Source organism: Elgaria multicarinata, chromosome 2 (genome assembly GCF_023053635.1).
Source record: "Elgaria multicarinata webbii isolate HBS135686 ecotype San Diego chromosome 2, rElgMul1.1.pri, whole genome shotgun sequence".
Classification (NCBI taxonomy): Eukaryota; Metazoa; Chordata; class Lepidosauria; order Squamata; family Anguidae; genus Elgaria; species Elgaria multicarinata.
Window position 1 is genome coordinate 8,764,339 of NC_086172.1, and position 20,371 is coordinate 8,784,709.

General features: G+C 43.5%; 1 protein-coding gene across 1 annotated transcript in view; it reads right to left on the reverse strand.

The window, feature by feature from the left end:
• Nucleotides 1-388: 388 nt before the first annotated feature.
• The window catches only part of LOC134392037 (uncharacterized), a 29,626-nt gene continuing 9,643 nt past the window's right edge, over nt 389-20,371 (reverse strand). Inside the window, exons 3-8 of the mRNA XM_063115995.1 lie at nt 16,431-16,575; nt 8,832-8,945; nt 8,128-8,272; nt 6,598-6,746; nt 4,938-5,077; nt 389-2,764 (exon numbers count right to left, since the gene is read on the reverse strand). Of these exons, the coding sequence (XP_062972065.1) occupies nt 2,652-2,764; nt 4,938-5,077; nt 6,598-6,746; nt 8,128-8,272; nt 8,832-8,945; nt 16,431-16,575 (806 nt within the window). The 3' untranslated portion in view covers nt 389-2,651. The remainder of the gene's footprint in view (nt 2,765-4,937; nt 5,078-6,597; nt 6,747-8,127; nt 8,273-8,831; nt 8,946-16,430; nt 16,576-20,371) is intronic.

Genomic DNA, 20,371 nt, shown 5'->3' on the forward strand with positions numbered 1-20,371 from the left:
TATGCAATAGCCTTTTGTAACTGGTGTGTGGGGTGAAGAACCAAATGAGAGGAATTAGCTGTGCATTTGTGCATGACTGCCCAAGAATGCTGATATGTATGTTAGTCCATGCCAGCGGAAGAAATCTGACATATCAACTTGCTTTCACCTGATGAAACACTCTACTTCTCCTGCTTTAGCTTTGTTGGTTGTCAGGTCCTCAGGAAAACAGGGGAAATGGGGCTTGCATTTTGCAAAGTCATTAATAGAAGAAGACAGTGGTTTTAAACCTCCTTGGGAGGTTTATCAGGGGAGAACATGAGTAATAGTGGACAATGTTCCCTGAAACAGACTTTGCTCACCATTCTTCTCATGCAATGTGGGGCTGTGGTAGTGTTGCATTGTTGTTTATTCGTTCAGTCGCTTCTGACTCTTCGTGTTGCATAAATTATGCCAAATCCAAGTGAACCAAAGTCCAACATCGAAACACTCGCGAAAGATCACAGACAAGGCGTTGGGCACCAAACATTTATTCTTGAGAATAGGTGATGACCTGGCGCTCACGCAGCAAAGGCAGGGTCACACGGAGCTGAGGCAAGACAATAGCTTATATACTTCCATGCAGTGGTCAGTTGGAGAATTGCAGCTGAGATTACTCGGCCGCCATCGCCATGTGCTCTCCCAGGTGTGCTTTGCACCTGTAGCCCTTCCCCTATTGGTGATGTGGCTAGGGGTCAGTCCTAAGGACGTGGCTGGGTTTGGCTATTCAGTGTCATTTGAAACTGACCTAGGGTGTTAAAGTGCACCTAAGCAATGTCTGGGCAGTTAGTCAGTGAAGTGGATTCGGCAGGATTAACTTAATCAGTGTCCCTTGAAGCTGACAAGGCTAAGGGATTTGATGTGTGCTTACGTGCTGCTTGCATGGGGGTAAATGGAGTTCTTACTGGGGCATCTGGCCACTCCCCCCTTCCTGACTTGTGCGCCTCTTTACCTTTTCTAGGTGTCCCCATGCGTGTTCCTGGAAGGGAAGCGGGGCTTGCGAAGGGGAAAATGTCAAGGGGAATGGACGTAGCTCTCAGCAGAATGTCCTGAGGGTGGGGGGGTGCAGGTGTGTATGCGAGTGTGTGCTTGTGCGTACACGTGTGCGGGTGCGAGTGTACACGCATGTCTGAATGTCAGGATGCGTGTCTTCGTGTCAGGATGCGTATTTGCATGTTTGCGTGTCAGGATGCGTGTCTGCATGTCAGGATGCATGTCTGCGTGATAGGGTGCGTGTTTGCATGTCAGGGTGCGTGTTTGCGTGTCAGGGGAAAATGGACATTCTAGATTTTACATCAGTAGGCTTTGTGATGTATTTTAGGCTATGCTTTTGTTTCATGTGGATGGATGGTAAGGCCCCACAGGCCTGCCTAGCACCCTGTTGATCTGAGGCCTCGTTCCCACTGAGATAATAGGACTGCATTTGGGCTTTCCTTCCCCCACCCTTCCTCTCCAGCCCTTTATAATGGGTGAGGCACAAGTCTGGCAATGTTCCCAGGAGCTTCTGTGCTACTCGTGTGTCCCAGCTTTACATCTGAGCAGAAGCAGCATCAGAAATGCCTCTGAGTTTTGGCACCATTTCACTTAAATCAATGGATCACTTTCCCCCCCTGGCATAAACGAGCCCAGGATCAAGATATTTAATTAGAAGAGTCTAAGCTCTCTATGTAAATACCATAGTATATGAAGAGCTACAGAATTGCTATTTAAGAATTTTAGCACAAATTTAAAAAGATATACCTTTGATGACAGTGCCCATTTATTATGAGGGGGCACTAAGCCAATAATGGGACCCCAGATTAAAATGTGTTATGGGGTGGGGGGGGGGCAAAATACCCTTGAGGTTCCTCTATTTCATTGGTTTTGGATACTCATCTTTATCCTTATGCACCCTGCACTTTTAAAGTGATTTTGCATAGGGCATTTCTGGCCTTGCCATACTTTTCCCCAGAACTTTTCCAGAAGATAACTGTGCAGGTGATAAACATGACCTACAAATGGTAGATATATGTAGTAGCTGTCACTTGATGTTCCAAAAAGTTCTGTGCGTAGGACACTTATTTTACTTCTCTGTTGAGTGAGGCTAGGTAAAAGAGGGGATTTTGTTTGATTTGCATTTTAGTGAAAACTTATTTAACTAAGAACTTTTAAATCTATACGTGCACCAAAATTCAGTTATCCTTCAAAATTTGCACTTCTTTGAATTTTGCATGGGAGTTCTCCAATAAAAAAGTGTACAAAATGCATATATACCAGGAAAGTGTGCAGAAAATGCATATATTACTGTGAATAAGTTCAAAAATGCATATTATGGAAAATGTCTTGCAAAATGCAGGCATTTAGCAAAATTGCATATAAAATGAGTCTATTAGGTGAAATTCGCACAAAAATGCATCTACATTTTTGTGCAAAGTATTTTTTAAAGTTCTCAGACTGATATGGAAATGGGACAAGCCAAACTTAAGTTTGGAAAAATGAGGAACTGAGAGAAACCAAAACTGACAGATTTGTCCATCCTCAGTATTAAAAGGCACAAGTGATAGTTGCACACCTGTGCACTGCTGAAAGTCTTGGACACTCGAATAAGTCTTTTTGCCTTCCCTTTAGGGACTCCATCCAGGTAATAGACCAATTCATGGTGTTGTAATTGGAGCAAGTGGTTCATCCAAATTGTCTTTGTCATGTTTCCAAATGACAAGGACCAGCCGAATACCAAATGTGACACACACCACTACCAGCAGCACAGCTAGGAGAAAAAGAAAACGTTTTTTGTCTACTTATGGAGAAAGAAAGAGAACACTCCCCATTGTGGCTGTGCCATTGCTAAGGTGTGTTAACTTTTCTGCCAAAAAGAATACTTCATGCAAAGATCCTCCCCCACTGCCCCCTTCTCTGATTTTAGAGGGTTAAAAATGGGGATTTCCCCTATGGAGATGTGACATCTACTGAATATCATGGGTGATCGTTGCACCTCACAAGTAAGTCTGAGATTCCCTGTTAAGATTGTCTAATTTAGGTTATTATCTGACTTAGCTCTTTTGTTTCTTTTTATGTTGGCTTATCTTTATGTTACTAACCTATGAAATCTTCCCATAAGTAAACAAGTGGTAGGCTGCACTCCTTGAACCACCTTGTCCACATCCTCAGACCACAACAGCTGAAAGTCATCCCATAGAACAGAACAAGACAATTCACTGGTCACTTGACTGAACTTTACAGCCTGTAGCATCCAGGTCAAGGCAGACCTTCATAAATCCACCCTCTAAGTCAGCCTTCCTCAACCTGGGGCGCTCCAGATGTGTTGGACTACAACTCCCAGAATGCCCCAGCCAGCTGGGGCATTCTGGGAGATGCAGTCCAATACATCTGGAGCGCCCCAGGTTGAGGAAGGCTGCTCTAAGTGCTTAGCCAGAGGAGTTGAGGTGAAGGCTGATGCCGCCCCCCTCACAGTCCTTCAAAGCTGGATGACATCATGGGATGTGGCCATGCCCATTATCTCACAAGGCATGGCCGCACCTTCATTACATTATGGGCCATGATGTCATCATTCCCTGACAAGAAGCATTGGTGCTTCAAGTCGTCAGTACTTCACCCTCATTGCACCATCCCCAATTGGGTAAGGCATGGTGAAGGTGAAGCACCCCCAGCTGAAGCTGCAGGCTTTGCCTACACCACGTCCTGCCTGATAGGCAAAGGCACAGCGCAGGCAAAGCACTTACTTTGCTAGTTCCCCCCCCCTCGCAACCGATTGGGGAATTCCTCTGTTATCTCTGATCCATGATCGGAGATAATGGGGGGGGGGATTCCTGACCCTTTCCCAAGTCCTTGGTAGGCTCTGCAGAACCTATGGAAGGAGTCAAAGCCTCTGCATGCCAGATGGGATTGTCCGTAGTTCAGATTAGCTTTACGGGGCAGAGATTACCCCCTCTAAGCATCTGTTAGTTATTCTGCTTCCACCTGCCTCATTCATGACATTTTAGTGCAGGGTGGCTGGGGTCCAGATGTAGTCTTCATTTTGCAATCCAGCCATATTTTTCCACTACGTCTTCCTCCTCCCCACCACCTCAATAAATCCATGAAGGAGGAAAAGATGGAATAGCTGTGCAATGCCTTTGATTGGTAATGCTAGGACCGTACCACCTGGAAGCACCCCAAGAAAGTGGTCTTGTGAAGGTGGTTTGTAATCCACTCCAACCAACCACCTTCACCGGGTTCGGAAGTCACAACACTTATGCTAATTAGATGGCTTGTGACTGACATGCTCGGGCAGGCAAAATAAGTCACCATATCTTATTTGCCTGTGTGAACCTAACCAGTCTTCTGAACTCCATTAGTAGACTAGTAATGCTACATTTCTAAACTCCATTCATTTTCATCCGTGAAAACTTGTGATAAATTTCTCTTCTCCATCATCATAGTTTTGTACTGTCACTTAAAGGGCCTTTCTACACGAGGCATTTATTGTGCACTCATGATTCTTCACTCATAGAAGCTTGTGGATGCTTTATATGACGTCATCACTGCTTCCATGCTTTGCAACCGTGTGTGTGTGTGTGTGTGTGTGTGTGTGTGTGTGTGTGTGTGTATGTTTCTAATGAGGAAAGTCTAGCATTTCTGTGATGATGGCATGAAAGCCTGGTATATATGTGCAGTTCCACTATACCACAGTGCCTCCTAGTGGTTATATAATGGAACATAGAGAAAGGCAGAGAAAGAAACCCCCTGGAAAAAAAAGTATGTGTAAAGGAGCTGATGTTAATCCCACAAAGAATCCGGAAGTAAAAGCCTCAGTAAAGTGGCAGATTAAAAGCCTCATGTAGAAAAGCCTTTAGTGGAGAGGGTGAACTTTTGATCTGTTTCATAGGTACAGCATGTAGGCATCTGTTCAGTAACACAACAAACAGATAAAGAAGGCTCACCTGTAATTATGCTGCTAGGATTTGGAGAGAATGTAATATTGCTCTTCTGTAAGGTGCCACTTAATGCTACAATGACCACTGGGTAGATAGTGAGGGTATAACGTACATACTTATCAAGTAAGAAGTTCTCCAGATAAAACCTGGTGGCAAGAATATTGAAAACAGAATTACAAGTCCATCTTTTCATTCCTATAACCAAACCCTTCAAGGATCAGAATGGACATGGATGCAAACCCTATTCATGCCATCTCCCCTGATGCAATTTCAATGGCATGAGGGTGAGGGCAAGTCATCACTGGCCCCACGCTCTGTGTCCCATCCCTGCTGCCCATCATCCATGGGTTGGGCACAAAGTTGGAAAAGAGGAGCCCATTTACACAGTTCTCTGCATGGTTCAAAGCCTGGTCATGTAGGATTCCAAATCACATGGGGGAAGCCTACGTATGTAGTACAAGGTCTCTTCTTCAGACACTTCCCCCAATCCATGGACTGCGGGGAGGCACAGAACCAACAGATGGAAGGGGGGAGCCCAGCATCTATGCCCCCCTCCCCTTCATGCGAGCGTAATCATGTGAGGGGGTGCTGGATCTGTCATCTATGCCACTGATCTGATTAAAGTATAAACTGCAAACAATCCTACAGCTTTCCTGGACTAGAGTCCAGTTAAGCGGATGCATCTGATCCCATAAGGTAAGAGTTCCAATGTTTTGAACTCCATTGCTGGCATTTTCTTTTTCCTAGTTGTTACTATCAAAGGTTTGGCGAACAAAGGGCTCGGTCAGCACACATTCCTTTCCCTACTTTAAAGACGATGCCATCAAAATATCCCGTGGGGGATCTGGCTGTATTTCTGTTTGCAGACATCGCCAACTTATTGTAAGGCAAAATAGGAAACTAATATTATTTCCATTATGCAACCTACTGTAGGACATTGACCCTGTCCATATAGTAAATGTGGATCAGGAGGGAATAATCACATCCATTGATTTGCCACAATCTGCTACCATTATTTGTTGTGCATCTGGTTATTACATAGAACCTCCTCAGTTTAGCCAATTATGTTCAAACCAAACAATACCCATTAAAATGGCCATTTGACACAATTGCATAGGCAAAACCACAATTGTGCCACTTTCGGTCAAAAATCCTCACACTGTGAAATAACCAGCCCTGGAGGGATGCCAGCTTTTGCTGATGTTTTCTTGGCAGGCCTTATAGCGGGGTGGTTTGCCGTTGCCTTCCCCGGCCGTTATTCCCTTTCCCCCAGCTAACTGGGTACTCATTTTACCGACCTCGGGAGGATGGAAGGCTGAGTCGACCCAAGCCCCACTGAGGCCTGCCTAGCACTGACACTGTCATCTTTTCAGCACCAAGTTAAAACTGCCCTTTACTCGCAGGCATTTAATGGCATATGATGAGGCATTTATCCCTGCTATTCTGAACAGATTTATTATTTTAAAAATATTTATTGAAATTGTTTTTAGCTGTTTAAAGTGTTTTAAATTGTGTATGTTAAAAAAATTTAGACTTTTTTTATCATGAAGTTGTATTTTTAATGCTGCTGTTGTATTTTTTTTATAGCTTCGATTGGGGGGTGGTATCAAAATGAAATAAATAATACTAAAATAATAATGGTTCATACAGCCGGTTTCCCACTCACCATATAATCAGCTCAAAGAAAAGGATGCATAAAGAGGTTATAGTTGCGGTCCTATCAGACACATTCCCAATGTAGATCAAGACAACCGTGAAGTTCAGGAGGGTGGCTATTGTGGTCCAAGTGGCATAAACGGCAATTCCATTTTGCACCTATGATGTATAGAAGTTAAATAATAAGACAGAGGTGTGGGGGTGGAAAATGAAGGGAAGCCAACATAGCACAATGTTTAACTCCAACTTCTACCCCTTGCAAGGTTAATACAGTTGGACTTCATTGATGACAGGGGCAAAGAGTCTGCTAGGAGTCTTACAGGGGATAGCTTGGCTTTGTAGAACTTCCACACTGTTGCAAAATAGGGTTGCAAACTGCAGCAAAACCATCCATGCTTTACCTTCTTGAACTCCCTCAGTAGCCCAGATGCGTGGTGGCCTCATTTGCTGCTGCTCTGTCTGAGAAAGAGGGGCTCATCTTTTTACTGACTGCCCCTAACGTGTGATGTCATAGAGAGACAGGTTGTGAACTTGTGTTCCTTTAAAACAGCATGAAACCCCTTACTCTTGCATTAACTCTTTGAAGGAAGTTGGGGCTATTAGCTTACCCAAGGCATATGGAAGAACCAGTTCTCTTCACTCTTTTACTGGCAAACTTCCTCCTCTCTCGGTTTAAAGTACATGAGAGGAAGCTTCAGCTGAACACAATCTGTGCCTAATATGTTAAATTTGGTTGACTTACATTTGCTTTGTGTGATTTATTTGTGTGATTTGTAGATTTCCCCCTGCTTCCAGAGTTTGACTAACAATGCAATCCCATAATATCTACTCAAATGTAAGCCCCAGAATAGGACTACAGCCTAAGTTGCAGAATGTTGTGTTTTGACATGAAGAGAAACTTCAAGGTTTCTTGTCAGGGGCCCACAAATTTTGGCTGTCTTTGGTAGCCTACCATTATTTGAGGTCATCAAGGCCTTTGCTTCTTTGCCAAGTCCTCTAACAGATTTAGGGGATGTGTGTGTGTGTGTGTGTGTGTGTGTGTGTGTGTGTGTGTGTGAGAGAGAGAGAGAGAGAGAGATAGAGAGAGAGAGAGAGAGCAAACATACATCTCTCATTTTGTGCTGAATTTTGGAAATACTCAAAAGCATGGAGAATCTTCACTTCCTCCCCCACTCCCAAAGTTCTCTGAATGTGCCAAGGTGTGTGTACCAACACACACACACACACACACACACACACACACACACACAGTTGGTCTTAAGCAGTATTTAAGAAATCAAGGAACCAGAGGACATTTTTAAGAATAAGGCAGTGATTTTAATATAGGCCCAGAGAAAACTAGTTTGTGAGTTCACTAACTGCCCAAGCAAGTATAGCATCAGGACCTAGGTAGGATTGAAAGATAAATTAGGGGGACTGAAATATATGACCATTATGGTTGAATTAATACTGATTCAGGGACTTTTTTCCTTTCTTTTTTTACATCTGAATCCAGTCCCCCTATATGTAAACTTTTGTAACAAATATAAAATCACAGTACCAAAATCCGGATGAGCCAGAGGTCTGCTTTCCGATGCTTATGTAACCAAGCTGCATGAGGGTAAAAAGCCCGGTGTGAAACAAAGAGAGCAGCGTAATTGGTGAGAGTAAGAAGTGCCAGGACAAGCAGGGCTGGAACGAAATGCCTGGAAGTAGATAAGAGACAGAATGAGGCATCTTGATCTATAATTGTGTATTAATTCACCGAGACTTCAATAGAACCACTTCAACACAATAATCATCTGGTTTAGCCTGGCTGGAAGCTGAGAAAGAATGACATTGTGGAAAGTGGAATGAGTAACAGTGTGGTCTAGTGGCTAGAGTGTTCAATTGAGACTAGGGAGACCCATGGTGAAAATCCTGCTCAGCTGTGATGGCTGATCTTGGGCCAGTCACTCTCTCCCAACTTAAACTATTTAACTATTAGGTATTTCTCATTTATGGTGCATGGACAAAGGGCAGGATAAAAATATAATAATAAAATTGCTTGCTAGCCTGATTTTTGAAAATGTCTTGTTTTGGACTGCCATGTCTGCCCAGGCAACTGGGAGACACATCTCATTAAATGGGCCATGAAATACTCCAGGTTGCTTGGTCCAGAAAAGAACTGAGTAATGGTTAACTAGCAGCATTTTCAGGGGGAAACTGTGCAACAATATGCAACTATACAGATTTGGATGGAGGTTTCCCCCCACTCCTACTTACAGTGAATCCCACAGAAATAGCCATCCAACATTTAAAGCATTGTTCAGCATCCATATCAGGTAAAAGGAGAGTGGCAGTAAATCTGGCCACATGTAGATCCAGCGAAGTTCGTTCCTGACAATACAAAGGAACCATTTTGAAAAACAGCACTGTCACGCCTGTCCTACAACATCTATTCTGGTTGCCAAAGCAATCACCTTTAAAGCCTGAAATGGCCCGGTCCAGGATATTGAGGGATCACCTTTTCCATACCAACTTGCTCACTCCCTAAGACCTTTCTCTGTGTCCCAGCCAGGGTGGGGGCACTGTTGTTGATGATGGAAATAGGGCTTTTTCAGTGGCTGCACCAATACTATGGAACACTTTGCCCTGTGAAGGCCCCCCTTTCTCAGTGACTTTATTTTGTTGTGTATTTTAACCTCTTTCTTTCTTTTTTTTTACATTTCTTTTCCTAGGTTTTACAATGTTTGTTTTAAAATTTGTAAGACCGCCTTGAGGCCCAGTATTGGGCAAAAGGCAGGATACAAATAAATATAATAATAATAATAATAATAATAATAATTATTATTATTATTTATTGATTGGTGAAGACAATTTCATTCCAGCAGGCTTTTGCCTGTTAAGAGTGTGGTTGTTGTTTTTAAAGGTTTTTATCTCTGGTGTCTGCCTCTGTATTCTTATTGTGTTTGTATTGAATGCATGATTTCTTATTGCATTGTGCTTTTAAATTGTTGTGAGCTGTGCTGGGTGGTATATGACCACTAGAAGAAAGGGATACAAATTTCTATATAAATAAAATATATATATTTAATTTCTAGTTTGCAGCCAGAGAAACGATACTGAGCTAAATTGCCATCAAGGGATGCATGAAAAGGCTTAAAGGGAAAAAACCCACTTACAATATAGCAAATAGCTTGTAATCTGCAAGCGGATAGCTACATTAGACTGCAAACGTGTGTAGCTTGCCGTGTGTATATGCACCGAGAAGCCAGGATTTGTTAGGGCTTCCCATTTCATGTATACCAGATATATACAGCACAATACACATCAAGTGAATTATCAAATGTGATGGACTAACCGTGGGTTATCAACTGCTATATTCTATAGGAAATCCTCCCATGCAAGAATTTTGTTGTATAACTTAATCCAGTCAGACAGCTCATATATTCTTAAACTTGACATGGGAAACTCAGCTCATGGCCCAATTACTAGTTCCATTCCTATGTCAATTTTAGAATGTGAAAATGTTTCTTTTGGTCATTCCGTTTACTGTTGCAATTTGGCAGTAGGGTTTTGTCTTAATACAAGGTCCACATGCCAGCCCTTATTCCTAAATTGGCTGTGAAACTCCTTTGGTTTCTTGGGCTAAACGGATCCAGACTCCACTCTTGGGCCGTTTCTACACCTGCCTTTTTATTATTGTATTATTATTATTTATTGCATTTTTATACCGCCCAACAGCCTAAGCTCCCTGGGCGGTCCACAAAAACTAAAACCACTCAAAGTACAAAACAAACAGTACAAAAACATGACATGAAATACACATTAAAAACTGATTAAAAACATACCATACATGATTAAAACATCTTTAAAACATTCTAAAATTTCACTGGATAGTGAATTTCCAGGGATGATCCTGATGTGTGTAAAAGGGAATTTCATTCTGTGAGATTAGTCTATGCTCCAGGTGAAAGGTTAAGAACTGCCCCCAGCATTCCTTCATGGTGGATTCTAGGTGCATCTTAGACAAAGGAAAAACTTTCAGCCAATCAGTGTCGAATGTAAGCTGTGATGTATGAATTGTATGCACCTTACCTTATATTGGCAATGTAACCTAGTTTGTTAACAGAGCACGGACCAGTAAAGTCCATTAAAGATAAGAGCACTGACCAATTATGTTACTAACAAGTGATGTAACCAGAGCCTATATATTCCAGAGGATCCCTTTGTTCGGGGAGCTCTTAATTTGCATTTCCCACTGGAGCTCCAATGTTGCAACATTTACGAATAAACTTTAACTTGCATTCTCCAACCCGGTGTGTTTATTGGCAAAGTATACACTGAGGGAGCGGCCTGTCCAGCCCTCAGGTTTGAGGGCTAACAAATTGGCGAGCCAGCCAGGAGAAGCTGCTCAGAAGGCCTAACCTTGGTTTTCCTCCCAACTGCTCCTGTTGTCTTGGAGATGAGGAAAAATGACGAGCGCGCACCAGAACACTTTTCTGGGGTCACATTCCTCCTGTCCAGCGTTCTGGGAGCTGGGGGGAGGAGTTCAAAGGTGTATGCTTGGAGAAGCAAGCTAAAATCTGATGGGAGAGAGACAGACAGAGAGAGAGAGATCTTCTGAAACGGGTAAGTTCCTTTTATTTCTGGATTAAAAAGGGCCCAAGGGAAAAGTGAAGGGGCAGTGGTAAACAGATCTCACTGTAGAACATACGCTTAGGTAGAACGGAAAAGTAGAGGAAAGGCCTCCCTGTTCTCCTTTTGTTGATTAAGGAAGAATCAAAGCGTTTAAACAGGAGATAGCGTAGACGCTAAGGTAGAGTACCTGAATTCAGAGAAGGAAATCTGAAAGCTGAGCAACACTGCCCTCCTGTCGGAAAAAATAATAGGAACTGCCCAATCGAAGGTCCCTCTGTCCACTCTGTTAAAATTGTATTTGAAGAAAAATTGGAATGAAATGGTGTATGTAAGTGTTTTCATGTCTTTGTTTCGTGATGAATCAGCTCAAATGCCTTGTGGCTTGTGTGGGGGAGGGAAAGTGATGGTTTTGCATAGCGTGTGTGATGGTATTTTAGTGACGAGGTTTGCCTCAGTTTAGGAGGGGGGAAATGTGGTATTCTAGGTGCCCCCTTTGGCTCCTGTGATGCAGACACACACACACACACACACCCCTCAATGTGCAGCTCAGGTGCTTGATGTGAACCATGCAGCACCACAGAGGCAGGGAGAAGAGGGGGTCAAATCACTTACTGGATTCCTCTTCAGGTGCCTCTAACCAAGAGGATGGGTTAGAAGAGCAATTAGACAATAGGCAAGGAATCACCGAAAGCAGAGGAAAAGTTACACCCCCCCAGCGCCCAGAGTGCGAAGTGAAGACAAAAGGCACGCAAGTGATGAACGTTAGCCAGTCAATTGAAGTTGCATACAAAGTGTTTTCAAATCGTGAGTAAGCAAAAGAGAGAAAAGAAGATAAACGTGTGCAGAGACAGGAGTCATTGCCAGCAGCAGCAATTGTAGAAAGAGAAAGAGGATGTGAGAATGGCAGAACGTGTAGAAGAAAGGAAGGGGGAGAAGACATCCCCCCACCCTGTGAGAAGAGAAGTTAGAGAAAGCCCACCCTGTGGCCAGAGAGAAGAAGAAAAGACAAAGAAAAGGATGCTGTGCTAAGCCCTTGAAGCAAGCCTTAACTATGAGCCCCAGGCCAGATGTTCAAGCCTTGCTGAGCGCTTTGGTAGAAGATGAGAGAGTGAAGAAGTAGCCAAGTAGCAGAAAGAGAGAAGAATGGAGTGAATGTAAGAAAAAAAAAAACCCAGAGAGAAAGAAGAGAACGAGAGTGCGCCATCTGCAGGCAGAAAAAGCCATTATGTTGATGCTAAGAAAATGTTTCAGCAAAAGAAGTTTGGAAAGCCCAGATGCATTTACAGTTAAAGCCAGCAGAAGAGCTGTGCCAAATCACCAGCTTGGAAGAAGCCTTTGAAGAGCCCCAGCAGGAACTCAAAGAGAAGCTGCAAGACAGCGAGTGAGAACACAACAAAGCCCCTGGCCCTTCTAAAACCCAACTGGCTGGGACAAAGACCTACATCGAGAGATTGCTGGGCCACCCCAGTCAAAGTAGAACTGAAAGCTATTGTAAAGCAGTTTCTGTTGTATAGACTGCTTCATGAATGCCAATCTCCACTTAACACCCTGAATCCAGCTACTCGTGGAGCAAGAAGAAAGATTGCAACATGATTGCATCCAGATCATTAAAAGTGTTTATGCCAGCAGGCCTGATCTCAAAGATGCCCCGCTGCCCAATGCAGATGTAGAGTTTTATACTGATGGGAGCAGCTTCATGGAAAATGGAATCCAGAAATCGGGATATGCAGTGGTCACTTTGTGGGACACAATAGAAGCAAAATCTCTGCCTCCCAACACCTCTACACATAAAGCAGAACCTATAGCTCTTACCAGAGCTCTTCAGTTAGCAGATGCCAGCAAAAGCCCTGTGAAGCATGGGACAGAAATCTTGAACTTGCTTGAAGCTGTCACCAAACCAACTCAAGTAGCAGTGGTGCATTGTAAAGCCCACCAGAAGGATGACAGTGAGGTCACCAAAGGGAACCGGAGAGCTGACGCAGCGGCAAGAAAGCAGCCCAAAGAAGAACCAAAGAAGTCCCAGTGTTGGCCCTTGTGCCCCAAGTGAAGTTACCAGAAGAACCACCAGAGTATACAACCAAAGAAAATCAGCTTGCAGAGAAGCTGAGAGCCGTGGAAAAGAAAGATAGATAGTAGATCTAACCAAGAAGAACATCTGTTGGTGCCAAAGCTAATTCTCAGACCTGTGAATCCAAGAATACCATGAGAGCACCCACCTGAGAGCAGATGCCATGGCCCAAGGTCTCCTGAGAGTCATAGTGAGACCCAAGATGCAGAAGATTGCCGATCAGATAGTACAGAAGATGGCCTGTCTGTTGTACTAACAATCCCAAAGTTTCTCCAAAGCCCCCTCCCAGGGCAGGGAGACCTAGACTCTTAGCTGGTGAAATCGTGGCAAGTGGACTTTCTCCGGAGTCCCCAAGAAAAGACACTTGAAATACCTGTTGGTATTTGTAGATACTTTAACCAGATGGACAGAAGCCTTGAAAAGACAGTTAGCAAAAAATCTGTCAAGAGACTTACTTAAAATAGCCAGAAGCTTTACCCCTTGCTTTATTTAGAGTTCACATTGCCCCTAGAGCTAAATTGGGAGTTAGCCCATTTGAATTAAATGTATAGAAAACCCTATCCTCAGAGTCCAGTGGTGGTGCATGAGAGTCAAATGAATGTAAAGAGGGTAGTGTGGGTCAAAAGTTATTTGCACTCTCTCTCGGCTGTGTTGTTTTCTCTCCACAGATATCTCCACAAGTGACTTCCCTTGCTGTTGGACACTCCAGTCCATAAGTTCCAGATTAGAGATGAGGTCCTGATCCAAACATGGAGAGACGAGCATCTACAGCCTAAGTAGAGAGGGCCTTACTTAGTGATCCTCACCACACATGCAGCAAAAAGGTCCAGGGAGTAAAAGCATAGATTTATTATACTAGAATAAAAGCAGTTCCAGACACTCAGCCCAGAGGAAAAGAGGGTAAGAGTGCCACTCCGGAAGCTGGCACAAAAACAGGACAACATTGGACAGTTGAACCAATAGAGGGACTAAAGTTCTTGTTCAAAAAGCAATAATGATGTAGAAAGTAACTGTTCTCCTCTGCCTAATGGGAGCGGGAGAATGGTTGTCAAAGTGGTCTGTAACTGGACAAAGTGGACTGATGAAGAAATTTGAATCACACCAAAATGTGTGGGTACACATTGCTCAGCAGACAGCGAATACATCTCACTTCTGTTTGAAAGGGGGGACCTTGCACAATAGGCAGACTCACTATATGGCTACCAAACAAACCTCAGCTTTGCCCCCAACCAACCACACCATTCCATCGCCAAAAGCGGGGTGTGGTTTTAGATGAGTCATGTGACAGCAACATAGATTTACTGAGTAAAGCAGAAACAGTATCTCTGGCCGTGTCACTGGTGGGCGTCCCAGGCTTGGCTGTAGCCGACAGCATGCAGTTAAACAAAGTAGCCTATGCCCTGGCAAAAAGTCTGAACTACACATCACAAGCCATTGCAGCTCTAAGTGCAGACATACAAAGGATAAGAGCTGCAACCCTGCAAAATCGAGCAGCCATCGATTATTTGTTGCTAAGACACAACCATGGGTGTGAAGAATTCGAAGGGATGTGTTGTTTTAATTTGTCTGACAATTCACAGTTGATAGAGTCAAAGGTGCGGAAATTACACGATATTGTGTCACACATTACACAAGATCAAGGACTTGATTTCTCATGGCTCACCTCTTGGCTTCCTAATTTCTCATGGTTAAAGCAACTTTTTGTCTTCCTTATAGCTTTTATATGTATCTTTCTTATGATCTGTTGTGGAGTACAATGTGTGCCTATCTGTTGTAGTGTCTTTAAACCTCATCTAACCGTGTATTGCTTGCAATACCAGCTACCCAGGACCCAATTCAGAAGAACAAAGAAGACGCGAAGAAATTCCTAGAGATGCAAAATATGGTCAAGGGATATAAGTCTGTTTTGTAAAAAAAACATATATACCTTGAAGGGGGGATTTGATGTGTGTAAAAGGGAATTTCATTCTGTGAGATTAGTCTATGCTCCAGGTGAAAGGTTAAGAACTGCCCCCAGCATTCCTTCATGGTGGATTCTAGGTGCATCTTAGACAAAGGAAAAACTTTCAGCCAATCAGTGTCGAATGTAAGCTGTGATGTATGAATTGTATGCACCTTACCTTATATTGGCAATGTAACCTAGTTTGTTAACAGAGCACGGACCAGTAAAGTCCATTAAAGATAAGAGCACTGACCAATTATGTTACTAACAAGTGATGTAACCAGAGCCTATATATTCCAGAGGATCCCTTTGTTCGGGGAGCTCTTAATTTGCATTTCCCGCTGGAGCTCCAATGTTGCAACATTTACGAATAAACTTTAACTTGCATTCTCCAACCCGGTGTGTTTATTGGCAAAGTATACACTGAGGGAGCGGCCTGTCCAGCCCTCAGGTTTGAGGGCTAACAATCCCTGTGCATGCAAATGACACACAGGGGATCCCAGGAGCAGGCAGGGACAATCCCTCCATTTTCCTGGGATAATCCTTAGGTTTAGAAAGGGCCAGAGTGTCATCTGCTGAGCCACCATTTGGTGACCTAATGTTCATTTCATTTCCATCATAATGGTAAAGCTAAGTTGCTGTGGACCTGAGCAGTACCTAGATAAGAAGCCACTAAGAGGCCCACCTATGCTGTTCTAAGCTTTCTAAAGGAAGAGTGCAAAATAAATAATAGATTAATATAGAATTCATTTAAAAAAATTTTTTTTTTGCAGAGATAAAGAGTAGCAACAAGAAAATGGTGTTCCCTGTAGAATCCTGCCTCCAACAACTGCTTCATGGTGCAGCCAGCCCTTCTTCTGACGTTGTTGTTGTTGTTGTTGTTGTTGTTGTTGTTGTTGTTGTTATTATTATTATTATTATTATTATTATTATTATTATTATTATTATTTCTTATCCCCCTCTCCATTTTGATTGAGGCGGGGAACAATAGTAAATGTAAAATACATAAAACTGAATTAAGAACACAATAAACATTGTTAAAACATCCTAAAAACATTCTAAAAACATCCTAAAATTCCCCTGGATAGGCCTGCCGGAAGAGATCAGTCTTGATAGCTGATAGGTACAACTGAGATAGGTGAGAATCCCTTGTAAGCTGCAATAAAGCCACTGGCACAGTATTACTTAGCTTGAGAAGCAGTCTCATTCCAAAGCAATGGAACGCAAGTACCTTCTGCAGAGTCCTGATACTGCATAACCCAGCCAGCTATATTGCCACAGAAAGATTATGTTCCAAATGAAGAAGGTCCAGGTTGCAGGTGTGAGTTCAGTGTCATGGTGGCGAGAGATATTGCCAACAGTGGTACGAAATACACCTAAAGAAATGAATATGAGTAGACTGTTACACACTTTTTCCTTATAGGATAAGAATATCCTATAAGAATATCCTATAATCGCTGTGGCACCCCGGTTGTGGAATGAGCTCCCCAGAGAGGTCCGCCTGGCGCCTACACTGTACTCCTTTCGTTGCCAGCTGAAGACCTTTTTATTCGCTCAGTATTTTAACACTTAATTTTAACTTAAATTTAAATTTTACTGTTTTAACTCTGTATTTTAATCTTATATCAATTTTGCTGCATGGTTTTTATCCTGGTTGTGCTTTTTATACTGTATTTTGTATTTGTGCTTTTAACCTGTTGGTTGTTTTATTACGGTTTTAATTTTTGTGAACCACCCAGAGAGCTTCGGCTATTGGGCGGTATGAAAATGTAATAAATAAATAAATAAATAAATAAATAAGAAGAAATCAATGTTCATCGATTGTATCATTAGTCACCCTACTTTCCAGAGCGGCGAGAAGTTCCGGGACCACAGCACTTCCATGGGTTTGGTGTCCTTTGGAAGGAGGCCTCTAAAGACGTGTCAGTGTTTCATAACCTTTGAATTTATTCATAATAGATTTAAGCCCAAGAAGCAGCTTAATCACTCCAACAGCAAATCCCACTGCCTCACCTCAGATCCCAAAAGAGAGGCAGCTCACCAGCCAAAAGGTGCTTCCCAGAGCTCAATGTAACCCAACCCTAACCCCACCCCCCACCATCTCTTTCTTTGACCCACTCAAAAACTGCAGTCTGTCTACCAAAATGCTTCTCTTCTTCCCATTTTGCTGGCCTCTTCCCTTTGGCTGGACAGGAGGAAATAAAGATGAAGCATCTTATTTATTTATTGCATTTTTATACCGCCCAATAGCCAAAGCTCTCTGGGCAGTTCACAAAAATTAAAAATTATACTTTGTTCAAAGTATAAAACAAACATTATAAAAGCATGATATAAAATACAATATAAAAGCCCAGGGAGCTTCGGCTGTTGGGCGGTATAAAAATGCAATAAATAAATAATAAACAAATAAACTAGGATAAAATCAGCAACAGTGCAGAATACAAATTTAAAATACAAAGTCAAAACAGCAAAGTTAAAATTAATTTATATACCGTTAAAATGCTGAGGTCTTCACCTGGTGTCTAAAAGAGTATAGCGTAGGTGCCAGGCGAACCTCCTTAGGGAGCTAATTCCAGAGCTGGGGTGCCACAGCACAGAAGGCCCTCCTCCTAGTAGCCCCCTGCCTCAATTGCTTTGGCAGGGCTTCACGGAAAAGGATCCCTGAGGATGTTCGTAGGGTCCAGGCAGGCACATATGGGAGGAGGCGTTCCTTCAGATAGCCTGGCCCCAAGCCGTTTAGGGCTTTAAATGTTAATACTAGCACTTTGAATCATGCCCGGACCTGGACTGGCAGCCAGTGAAGCTGGAAAAGGACTGGTGTGATGTGGTCTCATTGGCCAGTCCCTGTTAGTAAATGTGCTGCCCTGTTTCGTACCAGCTGAAGTTTCCAGATCGTTTCCAAAGGCAGCCTCACATATAATGCGTTGCAGTAATCCAAACGAGAGGTTATGAGAGCATGGATAACTGTATCTAGGCTATCTTCCTCAAACATCTCCTAGTTTTTCCCTGGGCTACTTTATCTGTAATTTCCCTAGCAGAAGATGCACATGGCAACTTTGCCACTGACCATTAAGAAACATTGGCCATTCACACTGGCTCCATTAACCATAACGCAACATTATTGTTACAAACAAATCATGGTTAGACTATTGCCATGTGCTCTATGTGGGATACATACAAAAAGCCTAATGACCCCACCTCTTCCTGGAATTGCTATGGGATGCTTTTAGCTGTTAAATGACCCTGAGGCCCTGGAAGGGATGATTCCTCCTGTTGAAGCTCTCTTGAGTATGGTGGGTGTTAGCTGAGGAAGTCACCTCTGGCTGTGCCACAGGAGACAGACAGGACCGGTGCTACCATAGAGGCCACTCAGGCGGCTGCCTAGAGCACCAAGCTAAGAGGGGCGCTGGGCACAGCACAGCACTCATGCGCGTTGGCTGTGAGCCGGCCCGGCCTGAGGATTCAGCTGGGCCTGGGCGGGTGAGATGGCGCCCCACGCCCACCCAGCCGAAGCGAAGTGGGGTGGGGTGGCTCCACGTTCGGACTTCTGGAACGCACCAGGAAGAAAGAGAGAGAGAGAGAGAGAATGTATGGGTAAATGGGGTGCATGGGGGTCTTTGAGTGAATGCATGTGTTCATGTGTGTGTTTGTTTGGAGTGAGTGATGCTGAGTGCGTGTGTGCGCATGCGCGTGTGAGTTGGGGGGGATGATTTGGAGGTGATATTCCTATTAAATAATGCATTTTAGACCCATAGACGTTCCTTTCCAATTTGTTTGCTATAATTGGCATGACGTATTTCTTGCACTTTAAAATAAATTTAGCAGTTTCAAGTTTTGTGCTTCTTATTTTTTCCAGGAAACATATGTTCTTAAAAATCAAAGTTGGCATTGTGTGTGTGTGTGTGTGTGTGTGTGTGTGTGTAAGTAGCTCACCTTGCCTAGGGCGCAAAATAGTCTGGCAGCAGCCCTGGAGACAGGGGCCCTTTCTACACCACTGTTTTGCCCTGGAGTTGCTCCAGGGTCATCCCTGTGTGTCAAAATGATGCACAGGAGATTCCTGGGTCAACCAGGGAGGACCCCCACGGACCTTGGGGAAACAGAAACTGGGGATTTCCCAGTTTTTCTACAGTCCCGGGACCATCCCAGGACTGCGGGAGATGTGTGGGCACCTGCACCTGCTTTGTCCTGCCTCCTCGCGAGTAAACATGAGGAGGGAAACGGGCATGGAGCACGGAGCTATTTGGGTGCTCCATGCCCCATGGGGGGGGGGGGAAAGTGGGATCGGGTTTGTTTGTTTTTTAAAAAACCTTACATTTTTGTTTGGAGCACAATTATGCTCATCTCCCCTATTTAAAAAAATATTAAAATAGCATGTGCAACAGCCATCCTTCCTCCCGGGATGTCACACATGTATGGATCCAGGGGGAGGATCTCGCGAGCAAAATATTGCAAGGTCCTCCCCCCCTCCCTCCCGGAAGGCCATCAGGTGTAGAAAGGGCCAGGGAATCTCCAGAACTACTGCTGGTCCAAACTGAAGACTACAGGGGAAGCCTGGTGAATAGCCTTTAAGGTTCCAGTCTGAAGTCAAACACTACCAGAGAGAAGACTGCTTATAGAGCCCTAATTGCTAGTTACACCAAGCAGGATATAACACTCTGAAAGCGGTTTGAAAATGGTATAAGGAATGTGTTATGGGCCCCAACAGTTGTCGGTGCACTTCAATACTGTTATAAAGCAGTAGGGTAGATCCTGCCCTGGTTGGAGGTAACAGTAACAATATAGAAACATTGTTCTTAAACAATAAACTTTCCTGTTTTATTTCATTTTAATAAAAGCATATATCTTCCTTGTTCCTGATCTGTCTCATGCCTAAATGACCAGCTACCATAGATAAAGGGGGCATATTAAATAAAGGTATATAGATTTATGAGGGCAGTGAAGTTAATGGTGGGACTGCCCAATGAGAAGGGCTGTTTCTTCAGTTTTGGTGGTAGCCCTGGGATTGCCCAGTGGTGAGAGGTGATCTTTCACAATTGGTGGCTATAGAGGGTGTGTTGCTCCAGTGAAAAAAGGTGTTCCTTCACACTTGTATTTTTATTTTCAACTTCTTTCATATTCATCCCAATACTAGGTTTGCCTTTTTCACTGCTGCTGTACACTCTGGGCACGTCT